We start from the raw sequence: 27,303 nt of genomic DNA on the forward strand, positions 1-27,303 counted from the left end.
CGGATTCAGCACCACCTGCTCGCTGGTTAAGGTGGTGCATGGATGAAATGGCCTAGGAAGAGACTGGGAACGAGAAAGCGGGACCCAGAGGGAAGCCTGGGAATGCTTTCACGCCTCTGCAGAAGACGAAATGGTATCAGGACGGGTCCTAAGAAACGAAAGGTTTTAACCACACTTTTCAAGTTTCTTTCTTTCTAGGAGAATCCTTTGCTCGAAGGAAACATTTCAACCAATGGAAAACTAGCGTTTCCAGAAGCACAGGACGTGCTTGGGCTCCCCTCCTCCTGTCCACTGTCACAGCAGTGGCCTTGGGAAGGAGTTTTCTGAACTTACAGGGCTCCAAGGAACAGTGAGCAGAAGAGATGGAGCCTGACCCTTGGTTGGACAGAGGGAAACAGGCAGAGAGAACAGCAGGGATTCTTTCTCTTGGCGGCTGATGGTAGGTGTTTATTTAGCCAGGAAAGACCAACAGAACCAATGTATGGTCAGCACTAGGCTAATTTACCTCACAGGCCTCACATCCTTTGATGTGAGTTTACGAAGCCTGGCACCTTGGTGTCATTTCCTTGGTCCCATAGTAGCACAGCCTGCTGGGACCCTTTCTTATACCTTTGGAGCTTTAAATGAATAGCACCAAGAATTATTGTTCTACAGGGAATACTAGGTCACCACTGATACCCCTGAGACATCTTGAGGAACAGCCTTCCTGGGGCTTGTTACCAGCTCATAGACCCTGACATCTGTAACTGCTATGGAACTGTGCCCACCTTAAGGGCAATGCATTCCTTCCTTCCTGCTCTCAGCCTGTTACCATTGTGATTGTTATATCCTAGTCTGGCTGAATGACTTTCTCTTTTCCTGCTCTCCATGGTCACACATGGTCCTGTGCTTACCAGGCTGTATCAGTGTCTCGCGAGAACTTCCTGCTCTCCATGTTTTATTCTCTGTCTATCTACAGACAGACTCCAGACAGGATGTAGAAGAAACAAAAGACAGACCCAAGATCCAGTTCGACCATTTATAAGATGAGGAGCTTAAACCTTGCACCTTTTTCTATAGCCACAGAGAGCTATGACATCACCTGGGCCACTTAGATCTCAGAAAACTGACAGTGTTATTGATCATGAATGGTATGCAGTTACAATAGACCGGAACACCCGGCATTCTCGGTGATACTAACAGAGCACTGGGATCGCCTGGCTCCCTTGCCCCAAAGCCTTCAGCGACTCCTAACCAGAAAGTCTAAAATCTCACTAGACCCCAAAGCTGTCCACAGCTTCCCAGCTGCTTTCCCACGGCATAGATACAGTCTATGCCAGCTCATGGCTCTCTCCCCTCCTCACACAGTCCAGGACCCTTGGGTTCATGACTTCCTCCACCTAAAGCGTCCTAGGTCAGTTACTAATCACATTCGGGTCACTAGTTTACAGAGAAACCTGATGCTCTTCAGGTTTTGGGTGTGCTGTCTCGGTTCTGTGCTAGGCTTTGCTGGCGTATGAAGCCAAGAACTTCAGAGTTCTCTTAAAACACTTCAGCGCGCTCAATGTCCATTTTCCAGTCACATCCTGGAAGCTGACAAAATTTCCTGGGCATCGAAGTTCCTTGGCTTCTACCCATCCAGTCTGTTCATACCAAACTCAGCCACCCCACGTAAAAGTGAATGCCACCTACGGCCCGAGTCATCCGGCTGGCTCTCCTGTCCAACACTGCGTCCTGTCCTGTGACTGCTTAGTCTCTTATTCATCTCCTCTGCCGTTTGCCAGCACACTTCCCAAACCTCCTGGGGCTGGCACGCTGGGGGTGTGGGCCTTGGGATGGGATACTGATGGCTGATCTGTGACTACTGATGATCAGATCAGGCTGTAAGGGGGTTCAGAGTGTGTGCTTATGCGATAGCAGTTGGGGGCCTCCACGGGGTACTGATTGACAGCAGCAGGGAGGACGCTTAGGGGAAAGGGCGACCAGTCCCATAGGGAAAAGCTGCACGCATCTTCAGGAAGTGGTATCTTTTGTTTAACAGAAAGGATTTGGTGAGTAGTACAATTTGGCAAGAGTGCCCCAAACGTCAGTGTGCTAAGGATTTGGGAGGGAGGTGTCACATGGGGTCTTCAGGTCACTGCATGCAGGCCCTTGGGGGAGATTCTCTTCTTCCTTGCTTTGCTTCCTGGACATGACAGAAGTGGTTTGGCTGCTCCAAGCACTCACTGTCATCGTGTGTTTTTCACCACAGGCCCGAAGACTTTACTGTGCTGCCGCCTGGCTCGCTTAGCAAAGGCCATTAGCTACTGCCATGGAGGAAACATTTTGGGGGAGGGTACTGGAGACAGAACCTAAGGCCATACACACATAAGGCACAGAACTATATCCCTAGCCTTCCTCTCAGTTTTCATTTTGAGATAGGGTTTTACTAAGTTGTCCAGATTGTCCTTGAACCTGTGATCTTCCTGCTTCAGCCTCCTGAGTAGCTGGGATGAGAAGCATGTGTCTGGCTGGGCCAGACATGAAAATCAAACTGGGCAGGAAGCCAGGAAACACTGAGCAGTGGGCCTGGAGAGAGGTCAGTGGGGTCTGGTCCAGGAGCAGTACCTACCAGGTGGGAGGAAAACTGGGCCAAGGGGCTGTGGGAGCCTATGGTCTGGGTTCGCCCCAGGGCTCCCGTCAGCAGTGCCATTCTCAAAGCAGAGGTCAAAGGGATGGCACTGACTAGATCCCAAGTCCCTGGGTGCAGGGGCCACACCTGCATTACTGAATCCATAACCAAAGCTTAAGCACAAAATATTTACAATGGACAATCAGGAGCTGAATTTCAGGGCTCCTCACCAAACACACTGGATCATTTGGCACATACTATTTAAGTTCTCTGTGCTTCTTTTCACAGCCATAGAATGAGGATAAGACTAGTACCCAGCGCCTAGAGGAGGGGTGCTTATCCAGCACATAGTAAACACTACACAAGGGACAGCTAACATATGTATGGTTTTCCTCTGGAGGCCAGTCTGCGGACGGGGACTACACACAGCATCTCTTCTCAAGCCACACGGCACACCTCATGACTACGAGAGCCAGCACACAAAGGGCTTCCAGGCCCTAGGGGAGGGTCTCAAACACCTTCCCACCAGGGACAGTGTTTCTGGAGGCTGGTTCGCATGGGCATGAACAAAGAAATGTTGTCTTTGCTCGGCCTGTACCAAAATGCAAGACAGCGAAGGTGGTCAGTGGCCTCAAATCATCTCTAAAGTACAAAAGAAATCATTTACAGACTGTAGGATAGGGCAGATAGCATTATTTGTCACAAAGTGTACAAGGCGTACCCAAGAATCCTGGTTATCTTGGGGGCGCCAGGCAACCAGGTCTACTAAATAACATCTCCAAGTATTCTTTTGTGTGATCCGATTTGATTTCCTCCAAAAATTACAGACAAAGGAAGGGGGAACCCCCGCTGTTTCACCCTCTGAGGAGCAGACAGCAGGGAGGCAGAATTACAGAGTGATACAGCAACGCAGAGGAGGGGGATGTCTTTTCTATTCCTCCAAAAAGCCAACAGTAGTTTTGTAGTCAAGCACTCGGCTCTCTTTCTCTGAGTGGCGCACCAGCATTCCTGCTCATCTCTTTCTCTGAGTGGCACACCAGCATTTCTGCTCATCTCTTTCTCTGAGTGGCACACCAGCATTCCTGCTCGTCTCTATCAAGCAGTGCCTGCCCGTTGCTAGGCAACCGTGACAGTGCTCCAGCTAGTGTCAGTGACCATCTTATTTCTTGCTTCCCACAATGCATAGCTTCCATAATTGTTCCCAACGGGTTTGCCAGCTACATCTAGGCCCAGTCTTCTTAGCCAGAGTTCCTTCCTAAAGCTCAGTTTCTTGCCTCCCACAATGCATAGCTTCCATAATTGTTCTCAACGGGTTTGCCAGCTACATCTAGGCCCAGTCTTCTTAGTCAGAGTTCCTTCCTAAAGCTCGGTTTCTTGCTTACTTGATGCTGCAGTAAAAAATCTGACAATTGTATTTGTAGTCATGTACTGGAAATCTCCGTATCAACAGGATGCTCATCAAACAAGGGATAATTTCATGGTAGGATCAAAACAGATGGAAAGAAAAGTCTTATTAAAACCATAAAGAACTTGCCATAGAAGCAAACAACCAGACATAGGAAAAAATAGCCAACCTCGTGCCAAACTAGCTAAACTGCCAGCTGTAAGTTCCTGAAATACAGGCATCTAGTTAGAAGTACCTGTCTTTTGTTTCTTTTCTTTTCTTTTCTTTTTTTTTTTTTTTGTGAGACAGGGTTTCTCTGCGTAGCCTTGTCTTGGAACTCACTCTGTAGACCAGGCTGGACTCAATTCTGAGATCTGCCTGCCTCTGCCTCCTGAATGCTTGCATTAAAGGCATTCAGAAAGTGCTCATCTTCAAGTTGGATAATTCTCATCGATTATCCAATTAGCCTCAGATTAAGTTTTTTTTAAAATGTTATCTACAGACAAGTCTTTAAAAAAAGAAGTATTTGTATGTGTGAGCATGTGCACATACATACTCATGTGTATGCCAAGCATGTGCAAAAGCCCACAGGAGGCTCAGTGGTGGTGGTGTACACCTTTAATCCCAGCACTCCAGAGGCAGAGACAGGTGGATCTCTGTGAGTTCAAAGTTAGCCTGGTCTACAGAGTAAGTTCCAGGGCAGGCATGAAAGCTACAGAGAAACCCTGTCTTGAAAAAAAAAAAAAAAGAAAAGAAAAAAAGAAAAAAGAAAGAAGAAAGAAACCCAGGGGAGGCCAGAAGAGGGTGTTGGATCCCCTGGAGCTGAAGCTCCTGGTAACTGGGAGCCACCTGAGCTCTGGTACTCTGCAAGAGCAACAATCAGTCTTCACCACTGAGCGCTCTCCAGCCCCCACAGATGAGCCTTTCAGCCACATACTGTATGTCAGTGTGTGATATACACAAACCAGATAAAGATTTTAGACACTGATACCATGATTCGAAAGAGCCTAACTGATTAGTGTTAAATACATCATATGGCTTAATGGGGCAAGATTCTCATATGTTTTCTATCATTAGCTTCAGAACATTCCATTAAATCAGAGGAAAAACCCACATTATAAATGGGTTTTTTCAAAATTTAAATGACAAAGCTAGTAAACGATACTCCAAGTTGGGACTCGGATCTTGTTTCGGGTTATCTCTTCAAATAATATGGTGAGTTAGCATCCCATCCAAGGGCACTAGGCTTGGACAGAATCTTGCAGTTGTTAAAGCTACTAAAAACCCGGGCCAACCAATGGTGATGGTTTCAAGCTGAAGAATGTAGTGGCTAGGGCGCAGGAACAGGAATGCAGGGCAATCTACGTACTGCCCACCCCCTTCTTTCTTTCTTTCTTTCTTTCTTTCTTTCTTTCTTTCTTTCTTTCTTTCTTCCTTTCTTTCTTTTTTCCTATATTACCAACTTGAAAAAGGATAATTTTTAAAGGGTTCTTGTTCAACACTGGCATTTCAGTAAACAGAGACATCATGCATGAGAGGGGCTGTAATACTACACTAGAGCCCTCAAACCCCTACTGTCTAATGCTAGCATAGTCATGAAAGTTGACAGTGATGCTGGTGTAAATGAACCCAATACACTGCCAGCCATATAGTTTCTAGTACACACAATGTATACTGTAGATAATAACTGACAACAGTAACAAGCGACCATGTTACTGGCATATATATATACATATATAATAGTAAATATATACTATTTATATATATTATATATATTTACTATATATTTACTATTCTATACATTTACTATAGTATATATTTACTATTCTATACAGTTTACCCACGGAGCATACTGCTCTTTAAAAATGGAATATGCTGTGTTAGGTCACAGTAGCCTGGGCATGGTGGTACATGCTCTTGCTCCTAGCTATTCAAAGGTTGAGACGAGAATGCTGAAAAGTCAAGTCCAGCTCAGATAACGTAGTGAGGCCCTATCTCAAACTAAAATACATTTTTTAAAAGGAGCTGGGGAGATGGCTTAGCAGTAAAGAGCACTGGCTGTTTCCAGAGAACCCTGGCTGGAACTAGTATCCTCAGGGCAACTCACAATCCTCTAATTCCAGTTCCGGGAAACCTGATGCCCTCATCTGGTCTGCAGAGGTACTACATGCATGTGGCACACAAACTTACATCCATTTACACAAACATACACCCATTTACATAAAATAATATTTTTTAAAGGGAAGGGAATGTGTAGCTTGATTTTAAAACCCTTTGTTTTATAGATAACAAAATCCTCAAGGTGAGGAAGTCAATGTCCTCACAGCTGGTTGGGAGATAACACGTAGTAAGAATGGGCAGTAAATACCACATGCAAAGCACACCTCTAAGGAGATAGATTTGTGTATTAGAAACTCAGATCTTTTCAGTTCCTGTTAACCTTTTATAAGACTATCATTTTTTATCAATTCTATACACCTCAATAAATACTTTGAATAAATATCAATAGTGCTCTGTTGAGAAACACACCATTTTTGTATAAGCTCAAGTTGATACATTAAAACCCTATCTTATTCTAAAGTCCTGAATAAAGTACTTTTTTTCCAAAAAACAAAAGTTTTAGTTTTAATTGTGTGTGTGGTGGGAGTGAGTTATGGGCACTTAAGTGCAATTACCCACAGAGTCCAGAAGAGGGCGTTTGATTCCCTGAAGCTAGAGTTACAGGTGGTTGTGAGCTACCCAATGTGGATGCTGAGAACCAAACTTGGGTCTTCTGCCAAGAACAGTACAGCTACCAAGTTATCTCTGCAGCCTCGAATAAACCTTCTAAAAATAAATATAGATTCTAAAAGTAAAAAAGGATAAGATTCACTGATGCTGTGCTGTGGAACAATCTTTGTATACTGTAAATATGTATCACTTTCATTGGTTAATAAGGAGGTGACTTGTCTATAGCTGGGCAGGAAGAGATTGGGTGGGAGAGCCAGACTAGGAGGATGCTGGGAAGAAGAGCGGAGTCTGAGAGGTCGCTAGCCAGACTCGGAAGACACAACATGGAAAGTACATAGATGAGCTAAGCAAGCCTCGGGGCAGCACACAAATGAATAGAAATAGGTTAATTTAAGTTATAAGAGCTAGCTAAAAACAAGCCTAAGCCATTGGATGAGCATTTATGGTAAATACTATGTCTGTGGTTATCTGGGAACTGGCTGGTGGGACTGAAAGATCTGCCTACAGGCCCATGGCTAATAAAGCCTCAGGAACTCTAGATTTCCCTGGCAAGTCTGCCCTAATACAGAAAAAGACTCAGCAGCACCCACCTAGGTCCACACCATGCTATACACAGTGGCTCAGAATCTGGGTGATGGAGCCCACTGCTGGGCCTTCCGTGTACCCTGCTTAACTTCTCTGTGCTTACTGACTGTCAGGCTGTAAGGAATACAAACTAACTTAAATAAACAAGCAACGCAAGCTGACTTGTGAGAAAGGCCTTTTCTTGATTCATTTAATCTGACAGCAAAGCTTGACCTTCTTACTCACTGAGCAGCAAACGCTGAAGGGCCTCTGGCCAGTCTGAGCACGGTGAGCATGGCTCTGGCAGGCTTTGCCCTTCTCCCCCACTCCCTCTGCCTTGCTAAAAACCATTAGAGGACATTCCTAAAGCTAGCCACCAAGGTCTATTTCCTTATTGGCCACTTCTTCCTCCTGAGGCTGATTACCAAAGTCCAGCAATCAGAACCCCCCTTTGATTCTCCTAATTAACATGCCCAATTAGAACCTCATCCCAACATGCGGTTTCCCCCTCTACCTTCATAAACCGCCATTTGCTATGCGCCATGTCTGTCTCCCCTCTATCCAGAGGCAGTACTTTATACCTCTGGACAAATAACCCTTCTCCCCTTTCCTTATCCCTTCCCCTTCTCCCTTGTCCCCCATTTCCTTCACCACCACATCCTAGCCTGTTCTAACTCAGAACTCTCCGTTTCCTCCTCTTAAAAATGATACCTGCAAGGTCATTTGCTGCTGTTTTTTGCCTGAGTCAGAAAGAACCACTTTAATTTTTCTTCCCGCATAATAAAGGATCTCTCTGTGAAAAAAGGTGTTCGGGTGGGACTTGCATCTGATCTGGAGTCCTGAAGCAAGCCTACATTGTTTGGGGGGGGGGGGTCCTCCTTCAAAAGTTGCTACTTCCAAAACAATTCCCATGGGACACTGGGCCAGATACCATCAGGGCAGTTAAGGGACCACATGTGAACTATGTGATCTTCCTGAACTTCATATGAGGATCAGCGCATATAAACCACGGTTCTGCTTTGCTTTTCTCTGTCATACCTGCCCCCATTCGACTGTGTGCACAACCTGTTTGCTTTTATGTAACTCCCACCACCAGAACCAGGCCAATGGTTGTTTATCACTATATTCCAGCACTTAGCAAAGTGCTGGTATTTAGTAAGTGCTCAATATAGCGACAGATACACCGAAAAACTGCTAAGAATGATGGCCAGAATGAATGGATAATTAGTCCTTTTAATGTAGAAGGAAGATTATTACACATGGCCAGTGGCCCTTCAACCAGAACAGATGGCTTACTTGGCAATGGAACATATTAAAAACCTCACCTCTGGCTTGATACTGGGTCATGCCTTAATGCCCAGGCTGGCCTTGATCTCACAGTGATCCTCCTGCTTCAGGCCCCAGAGGACTGAATTAGAAGTACGTGCCACTGGGCCCGGCAGTAAGAAGTCCTCTTGATGTGCATTTCTTGGGTGTTCCTCAGCCCCAGGCAGCAGCCTGCTCTAATTGCTCCCAGAAAAGTCATGAAGACTTACGATATCAGTGATGAGCATGAGGGGGAACAAAGAAACCAAACCGAAACCTTGCCCAAAATAACCACAATAAAAACCTCAAAGCTCCGTGGAGAACAGTCCCACTTGGAGGCCTCACTACAGTAAATGTGCAATTAGGGTTATTTCTGTGTGCGCTCAGGGTGAGCGCAGGACCACACATGTGCTCTACAAGGGCTTTTCCAGTGAGCTAGGCCAGCGATCAAATTCGCCATCCTCCTGCGGCTGTCTCCTCATTTCTGCAGTGTCTACACTGATGTCAACAACGAACCCCATCTATCTCCCAGACATATTTCAGGGGTCATCTTGGAGGCTTTTCGCCTCTCATACCAAGTCTAGAAAGATCTTCCGTCATTACCACCTCAACTCTGCCTTCATTAATCAACCTTGATAAGAAATCTGTACTGAGCATCTCCTGCGTGTCAGGCTCCCTGCCAGGTGCTGGGCTATGCTGAACAAGAGAGATACAGGCTTGGTCTCAGAGCCTACACGGAGAGCCAGTAATCCCATAAATAGCTGTACAAGTCCAGGAGACTGCAGAATCCAACCGGCTGAGGAAGCCATGCTTAAGCCAAGCACCGAATTACTGCAAGTTCAGGATCTACTAGGGAATCAGAATATAGCTGTGTACAAGAGTCAGGAAAACATCACAAGATCAAACACACATGGATCAAACACACACGTGACACGGCTGGTTTCATCAACCTATCATTTAACTGTAAATTCCAAGGAGCAAGAAGCTCGACTTAGCTTTCCTCCATTCCCCCTGCACCGTGCAGGCAATGTGTGTTTGCTGAGTGGCGGATGGAGCTGCCTCAACTGTACACACAGCCTTACTTCTCGTCTAGGTGGGGCCCATGCCATCTCACAAAACTCTGAGATGACCACAAGAGACCAGTGAGGCCCCTCAGTGGGGGTCAGTTCTCTCTCTTGCCCCTTCCCTCACACACCCGCAGAGCAGAAACACAGCTGTTCCTTCTGTGCTGGCTAGGGTTGCCATTTTGATAGTGACCACCCAGGTGACCAAGGGGCTGGACCAGGGATCTGACGACGGGTTCCGAGTTACTACAGTTCTGGCCATCATCGTGAATTTACAGACTGAGTGGGGGATTACCACAGTCTGACGAACAGCAGCTGCTGGCTTACATGCTTACAATGAGATATTTATCGTAAGCACTGTTACCTACAGCCATGGCTGCTACTCACTCTGGCTCCCTTAGGGAAGTGTCCTCTGCTGAGTGGTTGGTGGCAAGTGCTTGCAGAACTCGTCCCTCCACCAGACAGCCTGTGTGCTTTTGTGACTTGCCTTTGTGTTTCAGGAAATGTGTCTGGCGAGGCTCAGTCACTCACGGATTCTAAGAGGTGGAGCTGAAGTCTGGGCTTGGTTCTGCTTAGCTCTACACTGTGTGTATCCCACCGCTTCAAGCCGCTCCCTTGACGGAGGTCTTGAAGTATGCTCTACAGAGTCTTCCCCATCCCGGGAAGTTTGTTTCTACCAGTTCTTCCCCATCAACAGCATGGGCCCAGTGAATGCCAACCTCTGCTGCCCACGTCTCTCCCTCCTAACCACCCACTATCCGTGAAGCGGCCTGACCTAGCTTTCAACACACTTAGCATTTGATGCCACTGCCATTCAGGGCCCCTGTTATCTGACTCAGGTCTGCATATCAGCAGAGGAAGGGCTCGGCCTTCCACACTTTCTCCAGCTTGAGAGCTGTTTTTGAGCTGCCCTTTGCCCAGTGTGCTCTTCCCTTGGGTGCAGCATTCTCCTTCATCAGCATCAGCTTAAATATTGCCTCCTGGGGCCACCTTCTCTGATTCCTTAAGTCACGCTCCAAACATCTCTGCATTTGCTATAGGCCTGATCTGATCTCTCTCTCTCTCTCTCTCTCTCTCTCTCTCTCTCTCTCTCTCTCTCTCTCTCTCTCTCTCTCTCTCTTCCCCTCTCTCTCTCTCATAAACTACTGGCCTTGCCTATCATATTATACCTTAAATGAAAACTCATACTAGAGTAAGTACTTTGTTTCTTGCCTTCCCTGAAATACAGATCGTACCTGAAACAGAGAGAACAGTTAGCATCTGATGAATATGAGATCTTGATGGGCACATGATTCATCCTCTCCACAAGCAGGTAGTTGAAATATAGAAAGAACAGGGCATTACTTAGTGCCTTTTATGAACTACAAGGACGATGCTTTATTTGATTATCAACCAAAGCCACTCACATAGATCCTACAAGCAGAGCTCACTAGACTTCCTGAATGAAGAAATGATGTGGTGTGTCTTACCACCAACTGGAATACATGCTGAGCAGAACTTGATCGCCCACTTTAATCCCAGCACCCAGGAGACAGAGGTAGGTGAATCTCTGTGGGTTTGAGTCCGATCTGGTTTACATAGCTAGATACAGGCCAGCCAGAGGCATACAGTGAGGCCTTGTCTAGCACTGCTCACACATGCAAGCACAGATGCACACACACACACACACATGCACACACACACACACACATGCACGTGAGCACTGAGCCAGGCCTGGTGGCTCATGCATGCAATCCCAGCACTAGGGGGGGATGAAGCAGAAGGATTACCATGGGTTTAAGGAGAGCCTGAGCTACATTATGAGACCCTTTTCAACAAAATAACCACATAAAAGAAAAGAAACACATATATACTGCGAAATATTAAAGAGGACGACTTGGCCTCTCCACAGATTTAGGAGTTACTGAAGGTGGAGATACCCTTACAAAGGTAGAAAGCTGCTTAATGATGGCCAACTATTAGGAGGGAGATCAGACATTCTTTAATGAAAAACAACTTAATGCGTGTGAGCATTCTGCCTGCATGCATGTCTGCTCACTGTTTACAGCCACGGCCACCACACACTGAGGACATGTTCTATTCCAGGTACCCAGTTCTGACAACTCATTTACTGCTCACAGTAGTCCCACTGTAGCCATTACCTCTTCCTTTTTACAGATGAGGAAACAAACACAGATTAAATAAATTGCCCAAGTTTATATAGCTACCAAATGACAGAAAAGCATCCTGGATGTTTATTTTTAGAGCTCAAAAGTATGTTTTTCCATTATGCTCTGAGGCTGCAAAAGCCTTTAGGATGCCCCTCTGTCATCGTGTTTATCAACCATCTCTTTGAGTCAGTATTCCTTACCTGAACCAGGCACAAATGTTAGCCACAAAAAGTGATGACGGTTTTTTTGTTTAGAAGTATGTCCTTGGTACCATTTCAGTCTTAAAGCATCGATCCCACTTAGTGATAGTGTAATTAGTTGTGACTGGCATCAATTAGGTTACTGAATCCCAGAGATGCCCAGTCCTTGGGTTCTGACTAGGAGCGAGGCACTAATGTTCTAGTCACAGCTCTGTTTTCCAAAGGGCAAAGCAATTTATCTTTTTTTTTTTTTTAAAAAAAAGAAACAAAAATGGCAGTGGGTAGGGAGTTCCTTTTAGGGGTGATTAAAATATTCTAAAATTAGATTATGGTGATGGTTGTACAATTCTGTGAACATATTAGACTGTTAAAGTTAGTATGTTAAAGTTTAATGCACAGATTTTATGTATATGAATTATATCATAATAAAGATGTTTCTCAAATGGCACATGAGAGATTTGATTGCTCAAGTTTTAATTATCTAAAGAGACACTAATAGAAGAAAAATAGAATCATTTTAACATGTTGACTTTTTTTCTGTATTTACCCTAAATGTCAGTTTGCTTAATCACTATTATTATTATTACAGCATATAAAAAGAAGTAAATCCAAAGTTTATGCAAATCTTATAGACATCTAGATAGACGTGTAAAACCAGACGACAATCACACATTCAATAAGACATTAGTCACAAGCCTCCTTTAAGGCTCAGTGACAGAAGCAGCTGAGAACTAAGGACACTTCACAGAACACTTTTCAGGACTCCACTCAATTTCAGAGCAGAAGTTACAAGACCTCCCATGAGACATATAAGGTCCCTTTACCTTGTAACAAGAAACCAAGCCAGTTTACTGAAGTCTGATGAAGGCCTCATGTACGTCTTAATATGTGGCATGGCGTTGCTTCGGCCAGATGTCTCTGCTGACCACTTGCTAGTGACAGGAGAGACATAAACCACTATTAGAAAATAATTCAAGACAGACAAAATTCTTATATACTAGCGAACTGCATGAAAAGCAACATCCTATCTAAGGAGATAGTAGGAGCACGGCCCATGACCTGTGGTGGCTGATGGAACTGTTTAGATGACAGAAGAACACACAATCATTCTGAAAAGTAAGGATGTCAAAAAAGGAAATTTAGCATGAGTCACAAAAGCATCAAACCCCCGGACATGGAGTTTCTTGTCCTTTCACATGCTAACTAGTACACATGCATGCATGTACACATGTATATACACAAGCATGCACATATGCACTACACTGGTTTCACTGTGCTTTTCTGCACATGTGTACACAGGTCTCTGGCTGTGAGCTCATGGAAGCAGGAAGCCTATAGTGCCCTATAAGGCAAACTACTGAGTAGCAGCTCCCACAGAGGTTACCAAAGGAACAAAGTGAGTGAAATACAATAAATCACAGGGGAGAGCTAAAAAGGGCAGGAGGACACTCACAAATGCTTCAGTTTTGGCTTTGAGTATAACTCCCATGTTTCCAACATGTGAGGACTAAGGTTCCAAGGCATCATGGCCTTCATCACGAGGCCGTGATTCTGGCTTGGAAGAGGATAATCCCTCAAGCTAACAGCCAGTTTGCCAGCATAGATTCAGGACTATGAGGGCCCATTTTCTTCATCAGAGGGAACCTAGGAGTTTGAAACTGAAAAGAGCACACTATAGTTGTGCTCTGGAAGGACAACTCTCCATTTGGGGAAAACACGACAGAAATGGAGCTGGCCGACAGAAATGTCAGCAGAAAGCTATGGAAATGGACTCCCCACCCCCATTTCTGGCTGCCCAGCAGCAAAAGCCCCTACTAAAGTGAACGAGACATTGGGGTTGGTCTAGAACATTCGGGCAGGCAAGTGCTGTAGCTGGAAGAGGAGAAGGACAGGCCTTTCCTTCCCTTCCCACCCATCACCTATTTCACCAAACACCGTCTGTCTCCTGGAGACAGAGGCATGGACTCCACCCTCGGCCAGCATGGCCCATGGCCTACATATATAGTTGAGATGGTTATACTTCACGCTTCAGCAAAGTGAATGAAACTCTGCTTATGTAAACCATAAACTACAGGATCTGTTATTTATCTTTTTCTTTGCCTGCCAATATTTAAATAGAAACCTCACAGAGATAAATTTTACTCTGGTATTAAAAACCTATTCCAAAAGTTTTCAAAACCTTGTTTTAAATTATTTCTATCACTAACATATGTAGATGGAAGAATAGCCGTGTTATATAAGATGCTTTTTAAAAGAACAGACCGACAACACTCTTGGCCCTGACGGCGCGAGAGCAGCACTGAGGACCAACTACTTACTGAAAGTAGGAATGCAGCCAATTCTGTTTTTCCGCTGTCTGGATGCTATAGGGAAGGGAGCCCCCAGCTTTTAAAAGAAGAAAAAGAAAACAAATAAAAATAATGAAATATAATTTGAGGCATCTTCATGAAGAAGATCTCTCCAAACAGGGAGAAGGTAAATGACAAACCGCCTTCCATTACCTCATCTCAAGCCACAGTTCACTGAAAGAAAATGTCCACGCTTCCACCAGACACATCACCTCTCTCTCTGTCTGTGTTTCTGTCTTTGTACTCATACAGGCCAGGCAAGGCCCTGCTACTGAGCTACATCCCCAGCGCTCTTTACGGTCTCACGAAGTTGCCTAGGCTGGCCTGGATCTCACTCTGTAGGCCAGGTTGACCTTGAATTTGTGATCCTGCCTCAGCCTCCAGAGTAGCTGGGATCAAAGGTCTATACTACTAGAACCCAAATTAGGGACATTTTCTTTGTGGCTTCCTTCCTCTGGAAGGGGAGAAACATAAACAGCTTACTGTCTGAGAAGAAAAGGTACCAGTTAGCTACACAGAATGGAAGTATTAGAAAAGACCACAGGGAGAACCTGGGCCTGCTTTACAAGCATAGGGAGGTATGAAACATAGCACTAGGTTTTTGTCCTCGGTAGGACATTTGGGAAGGGAGTGAGTGACAAAATCCAGTGCTGCCTACACTGCCATTTCCACACAGGCAGGCAGGGAGGTTCTCAGAACTGGAAGATATGAAAAATCCACTGTAGATTCACCAGTGATTTTCCAAACACACCTCAGGATGTCCCCACAGTAATCCATGTGCCGAGAGGGCCTTAGACAATCCCAGGGTTCAATAAGGTGTGTCCTGTCTCCTACTGCAAATAGCTAAAAAACATATTCCACTGCAGAATCACTTATAAAATTGTTTCATTGAGAATGCCACGTTCTCCCCCATTAAAACTGTACTTCGAACAGACCTAGCCTATTAGAAACACAGAAAGAAAAACTACCCATGTCTCTGAGTCAAAGTGAAGTAATTTTATTTTGTCATTAAAAAGAAACAAATGACAAATACACCCTGAACCTTATTGAGATTCTTTTGGCAAGGTCACATCTAATTTCATAAGCAATAAATGGGCAAAATTAGTTTTAATTTAGTGCATTCTGCTACCAGCCAGTCATGAATGCCAATCAGACTTAGTTTCTTTCAGAGGCATACTCTCTGGGGTTTTTGTTAATAACCTGATGGCATTATAGAGGATGCTTCTGTTTAAAAGTTCAGCGCACAGTAGTGGAAGAAGAAAAGAATGAAGTTGAGAGATTTTTTTCCCCTAAGAAAATAAGACTAGGCGTTTGCAGGTGGGCCCCTGAAAAATGAGATATCAACGAAGTTATACAAAAGGCAATAATAATCACTAGCTCTAGGCCTGAAACGTATCTATATCTTGGAAAGTAAATTTGGAAGGGCTATGTGGAACCTCTGACACAGGCAGAGGGAAGGACACTAGCCGAGCTGTCAAGGCAGCAGGGAGTGCCAGGGGAGCTCAGTTCGGCTGGACATCTTGTCTCGACAATCAACACGTTGGATTACTTCTAAATAAGCATTAGCAAAACCGAGGGAAAGCACCTGCCGGGAGTCACTACGACAGAGATGCAGCGAGCGTAAACTGGCCTGCTCTGGAACATGCTGGGCTCAACAACACCTGTCTCATTAGCTTTATCTGGATAAGGGAAAACCACGGCCACATTGCTAACCAACTCTGATGAAAAATAAACAAACAAAACATGACCCAAGGCATTTCAGAAATATACAGAGAAACCACAACTGAGTTACCAGGATATCCTTCTAAGCTGGTTCGCACGTTTTCCACAGAAGGATAGATCTAAAAATAAGCAAGAAAAGAGAAAAACAATAAATATTGGCATGAATCAGGTTGAAAGAAAGCAATGTTGACTCGTTCTTTTTTAAAAATGGAAATGTTAATGAAAAATATTTAACCTAAAAGCTTAGAAAGAAATTATATTTTAAATTAAAAGAAAATAATCCCCATCTTACTAGAAAACTAAACAGGGTAATAACTAATCTACAGGAAGCATGTATCTAACTGATGAAAAATTATATTTTAATTTAAATGTTTTTCTCTCTGAAATGACAAAATAATATTGAATTGAATGTAAAATTAATCATCAATTTACAGGTCTCTATACAACTAACAGAGCATATAATTCTTCTGCAGTGGTAAGCCTGGCATTTCTCCCCTTGGGTCGACAACTTAAAAGAAGAATGAAGAAAACACAGTGAGTCCCTGTCTGTACCGAGGCTCCTGAACACTCCAGAAGCCCTCGCCCTGGGTGGCACCAGGCCCACAGATGGTGTTCCCTCCCCACCCCACAGATTAACACACTGTGATAAGGAAGGCTGCTTCTTAGTTCTTTTGGATCACAGAGGGCTCACCAGATGAAGAGGAGCTGCACTTTTCCCTGGAGTTCTGCCACCTTCTCTCAGTGCCAGCAAGCTCTCTTTAAACTCTGAGCACAGCCACTTGGACTCATCGGGCCCCAGAGAACCAATGCTTGAAAACTGACCCACGATGGGCCAGCACTCGTCTTTAGGTACAGATGGGGCATGCGCCTGCAGAACCTGCTCCAAAGTAAAAATGAGTGCAACAGTCACAGAGTAGCAATAGGAACTGAGGTGCCCTAAACACACGGAGCGTGTCTTTGGAATGCCCAATTTACAAGGAAACCCTGAAGACATTAGCAGTCAGCAGCATGCTCACAGATGCTTTCTTCTTTGGGAACCATGTTTAAATACTAAAAGTATATGTCCCCTCCATACCCCACTATGCTGTGGTAGTCTGAATATAATTGGCGCCATAATCTTGTAGGGACTGTTAGGGGAGAGAGGATAGCCTTGTTGGCGGGAATATGCCGCTGTGTGGGCAGGCTTTGAGGTTTCCTATGCTCAGGATACCACCCAGTGTGTTAGTCAACTTCCTGTTGCCTGCAAGATGTAGGACTCTGCACACTGCCATGCTCCCCACCATAATGATAATGGACTGAACCTCTGACACTACAAGCGAGCCACAACAATCAAATGTTTTACTTTAAAAGAGCTGCCGTGGCCATGGTCTCTTCACAGAGATAGAAACCCTAACTAAGACATAGGACAGGAAGTCTTTCCGAAATTCTTTGATTTGCATTAAAAACAAAAGCAGAATAAAACATTTTCAAAGACCCATCTTAGCAGAAATAGGAAGATAAACACATTCTGAAATCACAATTGTCTAATATACCTAAACTTAACCGACATGATTAACCATGGTCCATTCCGGCCTGCTCCCTTTCTAGCTCTCTCGCCTGAGCACTGTGCTCCAGGGTCGGGGTGCAGCTGTGCAGTGGTAGGCTTAGCCTAGCACATGTAGGGGTGGGAGCACAGACAAATCCTTGGCCTCCAGTGTGGCTGCCTAATATGAAAGGGATATTTACACATGGATATGAACTACCTATAGCACAGCAGACGGCTGGTCTGCATTTCCTGCCTTGACACTTAGGCAAACCCGAAGGAATAACTGAGCAAGTATTTAGAAATTTTATCCACTTAAACATGTACTACCCAGAGGCGGCAGACAGCAAGAAGAATGTGGACAGCTCCTGCCCCAGTGGAACTCATATTCTGACTGACGTTTTGTTGAATTTAATATGTATTACCTTTCTGTATTACCTTCCTTTCCACAGCTCAGGCAGTAATATTCACATGCACGCATGCATACACACACACACACACACACACACACACACACACACACACACACACACCCCTCTCAGTTTCCATGTACTGCAGCACACTGTAAGAAACAGAACTGAACTGACAGCTCTCAGATCCAGTATCCATCATGGGCTCAGCTCCTGAAAAACTTCAAATCCTGAGGAAAGCACCATTAGACTCCCTCCCATCTCAGCACATATATTCTGATTTGCCTGCTTGCTCTGGAACTAAGCTATGGCACAGCATGAGCTGTGAGAAGTGTCTTGAACATTGCAGATGCTGCTCAACCTGCAGGATTTGTGAGCACACAAGTGCATTCTGTTACCTAGGCTGGACACCAAGTGCCAGTCCCCAAGGGCCCTGCTTACAGGACACTCTGTTTTACACCCGCTACTCGACAAAGTTCTGTCCATTTCACAGCCGACAAGAGGCAGGCTGAGGAAGAAGTTAAGACCACAAGGCTTGTATAGCACAGGCTGGGATTTGAACCACCATCATAAATGAAAAGGGAGAAAGAATACACATTATATTATTTTAAATGTTAAAACAGGAAAAGTTTTATTACCTTCCTAAGCCTAAAATGTCCCCAGTTATCTTTGTGACTTCCTTGAAAGCGTCCAGGGGTTGAGCCGACAAGGTAAACACTAAATAAAGTAAAATACAATAAAGTAACGTGCAAGTCATGCTATGATGCCACAAATCCACATAAAACACGTAAGAGCTAACATAATGGAAGAGTTCAAGGGGCCAGTTCACTCTAGGGCCATGCCTCCTCAGTGGGAACCGCTGCTCTGAAGCTGCTTGTTAGCTAAACCAGTTAATAAGGTACCAGGCAAAGAACTCAGAAATGCTCCCAGTACCCAAGCGGGAGGCATAGGACCCACTGCCACCTTAATGCCGTGAACCAGAGCCATGGAGTGGTCACATCTGCTCTCATCCCCTCACCCTCCCATGCAGCACAGTCAAATACCACTCCTCCCCTTCCCCAGGCCCCGGCCTTCCAGACCTTTACGGCTTTCAACTTCTGCTTCCCATACTGGTAAGGGGACACATACTTGGTTTCAGAGAGATCGTGCTCTTGGATGATGTCTATCCACTCCTGGAGAGGGGGAACATTGTACGCCCTTAAATAACGGATGAGGTCAGCTTTAAAGTGGGTGCTTGACTCTCCAGATGTGTGGTTTTCCTGGTCAACTCGTGGGTATAAAGGGCTCAACCATATTCTAGAATGGAAAAAAAAATAACCTTTAATTAACATCCAGAAGCTTTCACTGTAGTAATACCTCTGTAATGATTATGCATTCACCCAAAGCAAGAGGTGAATTCCTGCCCCTATCTTTACATGGTGACTAAGGGACTTCTGGCAGGAGGAAACAGATTTGATCACAATGATCCAATGATTCCCCTCACAGAATTATTTCTGGATGTTATCTCTTTATGTAAAACCTGGTCCTTATCAGTGTAGCTCTTTGGCCAAAGTAAGAATCAAAAGCTATCCGTACCAAGAAAAATGTATATGCAAGTTTATTTTCAGTAAGAATTTTTTTTAAAAAAATATAATGTACATTCTATAGTGGTTTGAGATATTTTCATGTCCTATAGATTCTGTGCCTGGAATAAGTATATAACACATTTAATATTAGCTTCGAACTGTTAAGCATTTAACAGTGATAAGACATTAGACGTCTTTCATCTCAGAAATAATCATAAACCCAAAAGATACAATGCAATATGATATAAGTAGATTACAAAAACAGTACGGCTTTGCGCCTCTAGAATTAGATGTTCTTCAATGCAAAACCAGATTAAGAGTTCTACCCTCAAAAGACTGTTGCAAGGAGCCCTAAGAGGCAACGAATGGTTAGGTCAGACCTTAGACCTTATTTGTCGTCACTATCTTTCCCTTCTGTGGCCATTGCCCCTGTAGTTCTACCCACCAAGCCCAGCAGAAATGCCCCAATTCCTCTTCTACACAACTGCTCCCTGAGGAAGCTCCCAGGATGCGCAGCAGGCTGGATGAGAACCCCTCGCTGTGGGTCTGAAGTCCATGCCTTCCCAGCAGAGGGACAGTTCACTCATTCCCTGCTTACCTTGGAGGAAATTAGTACAGGAAGGGCAGGGCTGCCTAAGGCTGGTGCCCACATCTGGACCACATCTGCTCCTCATTGTGGCTTTGCCATTGTAGGCAGGGTCTATGACTTCTCTGGGGTTTTCTTTGCCTCTGGGTGTAAAGTGACCGGCTAGGCTAGACAGATGTGTGAGGTAGCCTCCCATCAATGCCTCTGAGTATAAGAGCAAGAGGCTCACTAACAGACATGTTCCAGAAAGGACCGTGACAGGAAATAACTTTCTAAACTAGGACAATGAGAAAGGAAGCGTTCTTAATACTTTGCGAGATGACATGACATTGGGTCAAGAACTCGAAATTTTCATCATTTGCTTTATATGTGTATGTGCCTAAGTACATGTGTAGGTACCACATGCATGCAGATGCTCACAGAAGCCAGGAGAGGACATCGGATCTCATGAAACTGGGGTTACAGACAGTTGTGAGCTGCCTGATAGGGCTGCTAGGAATCAACTTGGATCTCCTGCAAGGGCAACAAGTGTTCTTAACTGCGGAGCCAATTCTTGAACCCAGCAAACAATGTGAATTCTGAGACCTGAACAGGTGTTCAAGCAACAGCTGAGGACAGCTGGGACATCTGCATAGTAGGGACCAAGCTCGGCCCGAGCAGACCGTTGACCAGGGAAGGCTGTACATGGAAGGTGCCTTACAAGGTTTTGCTATTCTAAAAGATGTTATTTTCATGAGCGTTTGTGTATGTGCACCGTGTGTGCAGTGCCTACAAAGGTCCCAGGAGGGAGTCGGATCCCCTGGAACGGGAGAAAGAATCCAGCTGGCTGTGAGCCATCACACGGGAGCTGGGAACCAAACCTAGGTCCTCTGCAAGAAGAGTGGATGGTGGTCGGCAATCTCTAGCCGCCTCTTGAGCTTTGCTGTGGTTTCTTAATCACAACAGGAAACTGCAAAGTATCAGAGAGAATCCAGAGCAGGCAAAGCAGAGGGAGACAGGGTCCTGTACTGGGGTGGCTGGTGGAGGCACGCCAGAGGACAGTTCACTTCTTCTTGCTTTGAGTCTGACCTATGTGAACTATAAACTTGCTTTTAGGAACACTAGAAACTCTGAGACCACACTGAGGTCACAGCAGGCCCAGAGGACGTGCTGGAAGGCCCCTTATTACAGCTCATCCCATGGGATCTCTGAGGCTTAGGCAAGCTTGTCAGAGGGAAGACTTTCCAAAGTAGCTCTAGCCCAGGCTAGGGAGCAACACTGCAGATGTGAGCAGGGGAGACGAGCAGCAGAGCACACTGAGGTCGTTAAATGAAGCTAGACAAATGCCTGCATTGTCTTCGGACAGAGAAGGCTGTCAGCCAGCTCTCTCCCAGGAAGGCATGGATGTACAAGAAGGACTTCAACGGAAGAAAAGGAATTAAAGCTATTCTCCAAGGGGGAAAGAAGTAGCTGAACTCGAGTTGAACACACCCCTAGAAATCCCTCTTACAAACAAACCCGTGGGCTGGGGAGATGGCACTGTGGTTAAAGAGCTTGTTCAAGTGTGAAGACCAGAGTTTGGATCTTCACAGTGCATGTAAGACCAGGCACAGTAATTCACACACATAATCGCAGTGATCCTGTAGCAGGATGGGAGGTGGGCACATGAGAATCCCCAGAAACGTGGGCCAGCTAGCCTGGTGTACATAGCAGCAAGAGACCCCATCTCAAACAAGGCTGACGTTGAGCACTGACCTCTAGGGTGTCATCTGACCTCCACATGTGCACGGTGGCATACACGTGTCCCTACTCACACACAAACATGCACACAATGATCAAACAGAACAAAACTCACTTCTCTATACTGCCTTCCCATACCAGTAGATGGTCCCAAACCACATACAGGGTCGCACTAAGTGGACTCAGTAGGCTTAAAAAAAAATAAAAAGAGCATGCGAAGTTGAGAGGGAAAAGTGGCCAGAGTACACAGGGGAGAAACTAAGGGGTAGATTTAAGCTTAAAAAATTATATGCAGGTGAGAAATTCTCAAACTAAAAAAAAGACTATTAATAAGTACACCTCACAAACCACTTGCATGTAAATGTTCCTTTATACAGTGATGGCCACAGATGCTTCTGCGCCAAGCTGTTAACACACTAGCTACCTCAAGAGAGAGGGCGGAGGCCAGGGAGCAGTAGAGGACTGAGGGGATGGGGTGTGGCTCAGGTAGAGCACTTGCATTGCCCTGCAAAAGAAAATCCCATGGCTGTTGCTGGAATGCCCTTTCTACGCACATGCCTATCACTTGCACAGGTAGAAAAGCAGAAAGAAAAAGGAATGCAAACAGCATTTGCCTTTGCCCTTTCCCAGAATAAAGGCCCGCCATGCAGTGCAGGGCCCTACAGACCCTTGGGTTTTCTGGTGCCAGTCTTCCCGGATGAGGTTGGAGGTGTGGATGACAACTCGGAGGCCTTCTTCGTAGAGCAAGAGCATCATTTTCCTTCAAAACGAGGGAGGTGAACAAAAGCATGAACAGAATTTTCCAAATGAACAGGTTTCTAACGAGAATGCAAGAAACAGCTGGAGGAATTCTTAACCTCTTATATTACCCAAATTTTAATTATTATAAAACCCCCTTCTATAGAAAGCCATCCTCCAAAAATGACCAGAATATCTGGGGGTCATGAACTCACAGCCCTTCACCTGTCCCTTAGAGTCCGCGGTTTTCATTTCATTATGATGGACCACAGGGCCATGCCCTGTGCAGGAGGACATCCTACAAGCAAGGTAGGAGCAGAACCTCCTGCTGTGTGCAGGCTAGCCTGCTTCCAACAACTGACGCACCCATGGCACAGGTTTAAATTATCTGTCCAGGAGCCTGTCTCAGCCCGTGGCTGTGTGCACACACACACTGTACCGAGAATGTAAAATGTATTTCTTACTAATGTTGCAGTTGGAAGATTGCGGGATGCCCTGTCCTCATCAGACATGTGTGCCATGTGCCATGCTTGTCACCACTGTGTACCTGGGCTTGAAGCAAGTCTCTTTCCTCCTCCATGAACTCAAGTGAGACCGGACTGAACCCTCTCTTTACAGTGGGGCGTCTTGCGTCACTAACATATTTTTCTTAACTTTACTTCCAGTGAGAGAGGACAGGAGATATGCACAAGAGCTCTCAATGTGAAGTCTATAGATAGGAGCTTTAGTGAACCAGTCAGTATACCTGAGCCTCCCTCCTCTTTCCATGTGGATTATGAAGGATCGACCCTGACTTGGGACTGATGACGATGAAATCAAAGTCCACAATGTGAAGGTTAAATAAACACTTGGGCATTCATTCCTGTTCGGTGCCCTGCTTTATTTTGTAACTCAGTGTTGGTGACTTTTATCTCCAGAGTGTCCAGTTATTAAGGGACTTCAGTCTTCTCTTCTACAGTCTCGTTTCTCAAGGCTGTAATGCTTGTCTTGGCTTGTTTTTGTTTTTAATGGTTTCTTCTGAGGCCAAATGCTACTTTTTACTAGCTTATGTACCTCAGTAGACACATGTGACAACAAGGAGCCTGTTTCTCCCCAAATGAGCCACTCTACGAGTTGAAGCTACACTGGAGGTTTATAAAGGTGAAGGGAACCAGGGCATGGTGGCACATGCCTGTAACTCCAGTAACCTGGGAAGCTGGGGCAGGATTGTGCCTGTGAGTTCAGGGCTAGGCTGGTAGGTTTCAGGTGACCTTGTGTGACAGTGCTCTGGTGTGACCAAGGTCCTGCCTCTTGAAAAAGATAACTAAATAAGGGGAAAGGCAGGACCAGAAGAGAGAATGAGATATTTATGGTGTGGGAAAATTGTATGTATTCTGTCAATCATGTTTTAAATAAACACTGATTGGCCAGGCAGGAAGTATAACTGGGTCAACCACACAGGAAGTCGAACAGGAGAATGCTGGGAAGGAGGAAGCCCATTCCTCACAGTCCAGCCCAGACCATCAAAGAAGCAACAGGTGAGCTGCCAGCTAGAAAAGGTAAAGCCATTTGGCTAGCATAGATAAGAACAATGGGTTAATATAAGTGATAAGAGGTAATAAGAAGCCTGAGCTAATGGGCCAATCAGTTTATAATCTTATGGAGACCTCTGTGTGATTTTCTTTGGGGCTTGCCGGCTGTGGGGTTCTTGGTGGGGGGGGGGGACAACTACATATTTAGTTCTTAGCAAAAGGAGAAAGTAATTCAAGTGGGCAGATAATAAATTAATGCAAGGCTCAAGAAATGACAGCTGCTGAGCTATCTGCTCTGTAGTTATGAAATGCGGTCCCTGAAATCTGGACAAATTGACACACACAGTTGCCACATTAGCAGCTGATTATAATTAAGGATAAGCTAGCTAGGGTCTCATGATAGAAGCCTTACAAATATTTCCATTAATCAAGGCATCAATTATGAGGAAATCATGTATCAATGTCAGTGAATCCTATCAAACAGAATTAAGAATTAATTTAAGGGGAGACATAGTAATCTTTTGCTAGACAACATGATGTGTGTTAGTAAGGTCAGTTAAAAATATAGGGAGATAAGGAATGAAGTCTCCCCCAAAAAGGTGGACCCACAGTACTGTCCCTAAGCAGCGGGGTAGCAAAAGGGCTGCTTCCTAAATGGGAAGGTGTGCTATGAAGAAGGGAGGATATGTACGCCAGGCACCTCCATTCCAGGCACTGTTTTAGGATGCTCTAGCATGTGTCAAGACAATGCCAAGAAGAAGCAATTCTCATTTTACAAATGCAGAATCTGCGGCTGGAGGAAACAGTATTATCTAGGTCACCAAATGAGCCTTCTACATGTAGAAGATGGTTGAACTCACTCACGCCCATAAACCAGGGCACTGTGTGTAGGGCACACAGCCAGAGGTGAGACGGTGAACATTTTATGCTACTAGAAAATAAATGGGAGAAGAGGTCTTGGTGAGAAGGATGGCCAGCTGGAGAAGTTGGCAGGAAGAAATATGCCCCAGCAGGCTGTGGCTGGGCCCTGCTTAGATGAGGACATGGTCTGTTCAGTTGCTTTGGCTTTGTTCCCCAACTCTGCGGAAACCAAAAAGCTTTCCCATTCTAAAGTACCAAGTAACACATTGTGCCCGGGACTGCTGTGCGCCCTATGTGCTCTGCACAGGGTACCCATGGCCTGGTCAATGCATGCTTGCTCAGGTGTGTGTCATCCCAGGAACTGCGCCACAGCCACTGTTGTTAGCTCCAGGCTGTGAAGACCGTGTCTATCTCATTGCCACAGCCGGGGCTTTCTCCCTTTCTACCTTACATGCTAGGGTCTGTGCCCTCACCAAAGACGAAAAGCTACGAGGACAAAATGACATCCTCCAGACTTGACACTCAAAAACATTATAGATATTGATGAATAATTTTTGTCACTTTTTGGTGAGATGGGGATCTTATGTAGACTGGCCTCGAACTCCTGACCCCTTGTCTCAGCCTCCCAAGAGGTAGGATTACAGGCATATGTGTGCTCTCTTCTCTGGATTGACAAACAATTCTTAAAATAACAAACAACCAAATCTCCAGACGTGAGTTCATCCTCTGTAAGATCCTGACATTTCAGCAAATGTAAATCATGGATACTCCCTCGCTCGGGATGGACCTACTCCAGTAACTTCTCCAAATTGAGAACTGCGGGGTCTAACCCACAAAATGCACGTGTGTGAGTTGCTCTAAGGAGCAAGGGATGATTAAGGCAGAGCGGATACAAAGTCAATTGTAGCAGTGGGCAAATAAAGAACAAATTAAAAACTAAAGTTAAAAGTGAGTTCAGTTCCTATTTTCATCCCCAAGGAAAATCAACTCATTTATTCTAAGCCCGAGTTTTCTGGTCTGTGATATTAAAAGGATCAATAACTAATACCAGACATTCAATATAACTCATTCTTGCTAAATCACAGAACTTTTGAGAAGCAGGGACGCCGTAAGCACTGATTGTGCACACAGAATCACCTGTGATCACAAGGACCACGCTTGTAAGTCTGTGCTTCCGAGCAGCCACACCTGGGTGAAAGGCGGAGCCCCGAGTCACAGATTCACGCGTCTACGCTGAATCTCGGGATCAGCTCACAAAGCTCCTTGCTCATATCCTGTGGCCAATTAAAATCAAAATCACACCTTCCCCCATTTCATCAAAGATGCTTACGTGTGGTGTGTTCCAAATGCAATATCCAACTTTGCCTAGGACAGAAAGAAACAATTTATTTTAAAAGTCTCACTTAATATTTACTATTCCTATTCCTAGCTACTGGAAATTAAGGGGAAGGGACCCAAGACAACTCAAAAAAAAAAAAAAAAAAAAAAAAACAAAACTGTTTTATTGCCCTCTATTGAACAAACAAAAGACAGCTTTTTTGTTTGTTTTGTTTTTGTGGCTTTTTGAGACAGGGTTTTTTTCCGTGTAGCCTTGGCTGTATTAGAACTCTGTAGACCAGGCTGGCCTGGGCTCAGAGATCCACTTGCCTCTGCCTCCCATGTGCTGGGACTGAAGGCGTGCGCCACCATCTGGCAGAAGACAGCTTTTATTTTAGCACCCAATAAGGCTCATTTAAAACACTTTTTTTTTTGTTATCCCACATGATTTAATACATACTTCATTTTTAACTATGGTAATTATGAGTGAGAAGCCTAATTTCTTTAGCTGCCAAAAACCTAATAAAATAATTATGATTCTAAACAAAATTTTAAATGAGATATTTTGCTTCTGTTGAAAAATTAAGGTGAATAGTTTTAAGGATACATTTAAAGCAGCATTGAATGTGAAGGCAACATAAAGACATCATGCTAAATTAAAAGAGAACATTTCATAAAAACTAGCACAAGCGGGAAGTAAATGATGCCAAACCCACCTTGTACTCCGGAATGACATCTTTACAAGTAAGTGTAGATGTGTTGAGAATAAACAATTGATCTAACATCTTTCACAACAAGACGTTGGTCAACAGAATATGCCAGAAAGAACAGGTTGTGGGATAAGCAAGCAGCTAAGATAAGTGATCAGTTTAGGAATGCACTACCTGGGCTCGAATCCTGCCTCATATTTGCCTGACTTTGGGAAAAACTTACATTCTCTGCTTTGCTTTTGCCTCTTTAAAATAGGCTATTGTTATGAGACTCGTAGTTGCTCGGAGAGGTTGGGAAAGGACATAC

At 44.8% G+C, this 27,303-nt stretch overlaps 1 protein-coding gene across 4 annotated transcripts in view; it reads right to left on the reverse strand.

Annotated features, from left to right (window-relative positions):
* Tdp1 (tyrosyl-DNA phosphodiesterase 1) overlaps window positions 1–27,303 on the reverse strand; it is a 77,279-nt gene that overhangs the window by 30,926 nt on the left and 19,050 nt on the right. For all 4 annotated transcript variants that reach the window (XR_005286247.1, XM_038337360.1, XM_038337359.1 and 1 more), the window contains 8 exons: window positions 26,300–26,334; window positions 22,527–22,619; window positions 19,118–19,285; window positions 18,628–18,706; window positions 16,749–16,934; window positions 16,128–16,176; window positions 14,306–14,372; window positions 12,812–12,919 (listed from right to left, as the gene is read on the reverse strand). Coding sequence is in view for 3 of the 4 variants with exons in the window: in XM_038337360.1 (XP_038193288.1) it covers window positions 12,812–12,919; window positions 14,306–14,372; window positions 16,128–16,176; window positions 16,749–16,934; window positions 18,628–18,706; window positions 19,118–19,285; window positions 22,527–22,619; window positions 26,300–26,334 (785 nt within the window). In the remaining variant the exon portion in view is untranslated. The remainder of the gene's footprint in view (window positions 1–12,811; window positions 12,920–14,305; window positions 14,373–16,127; window positions 16,177–16,748; window positions 16,935–18,627; window positions 18,707–19,117; window positions 19,286–22,526; window positions 22,620–26,299; window positions 26,335–27,303) is intronic.

Source organism: Arvicola amphibius, chromosome 7 (genome assembly GCF_903992535.2).
Source record: "Arvicola amphibius chromosome 7, mArvAmp1.2, whole genome shotgun sequence".
Lineage (NCBI taxonomy): Eukaryota > Metazoa > Chordata > Mammalia > Rodentia > Cricetidae > Arvicola > Arvicola amphibius.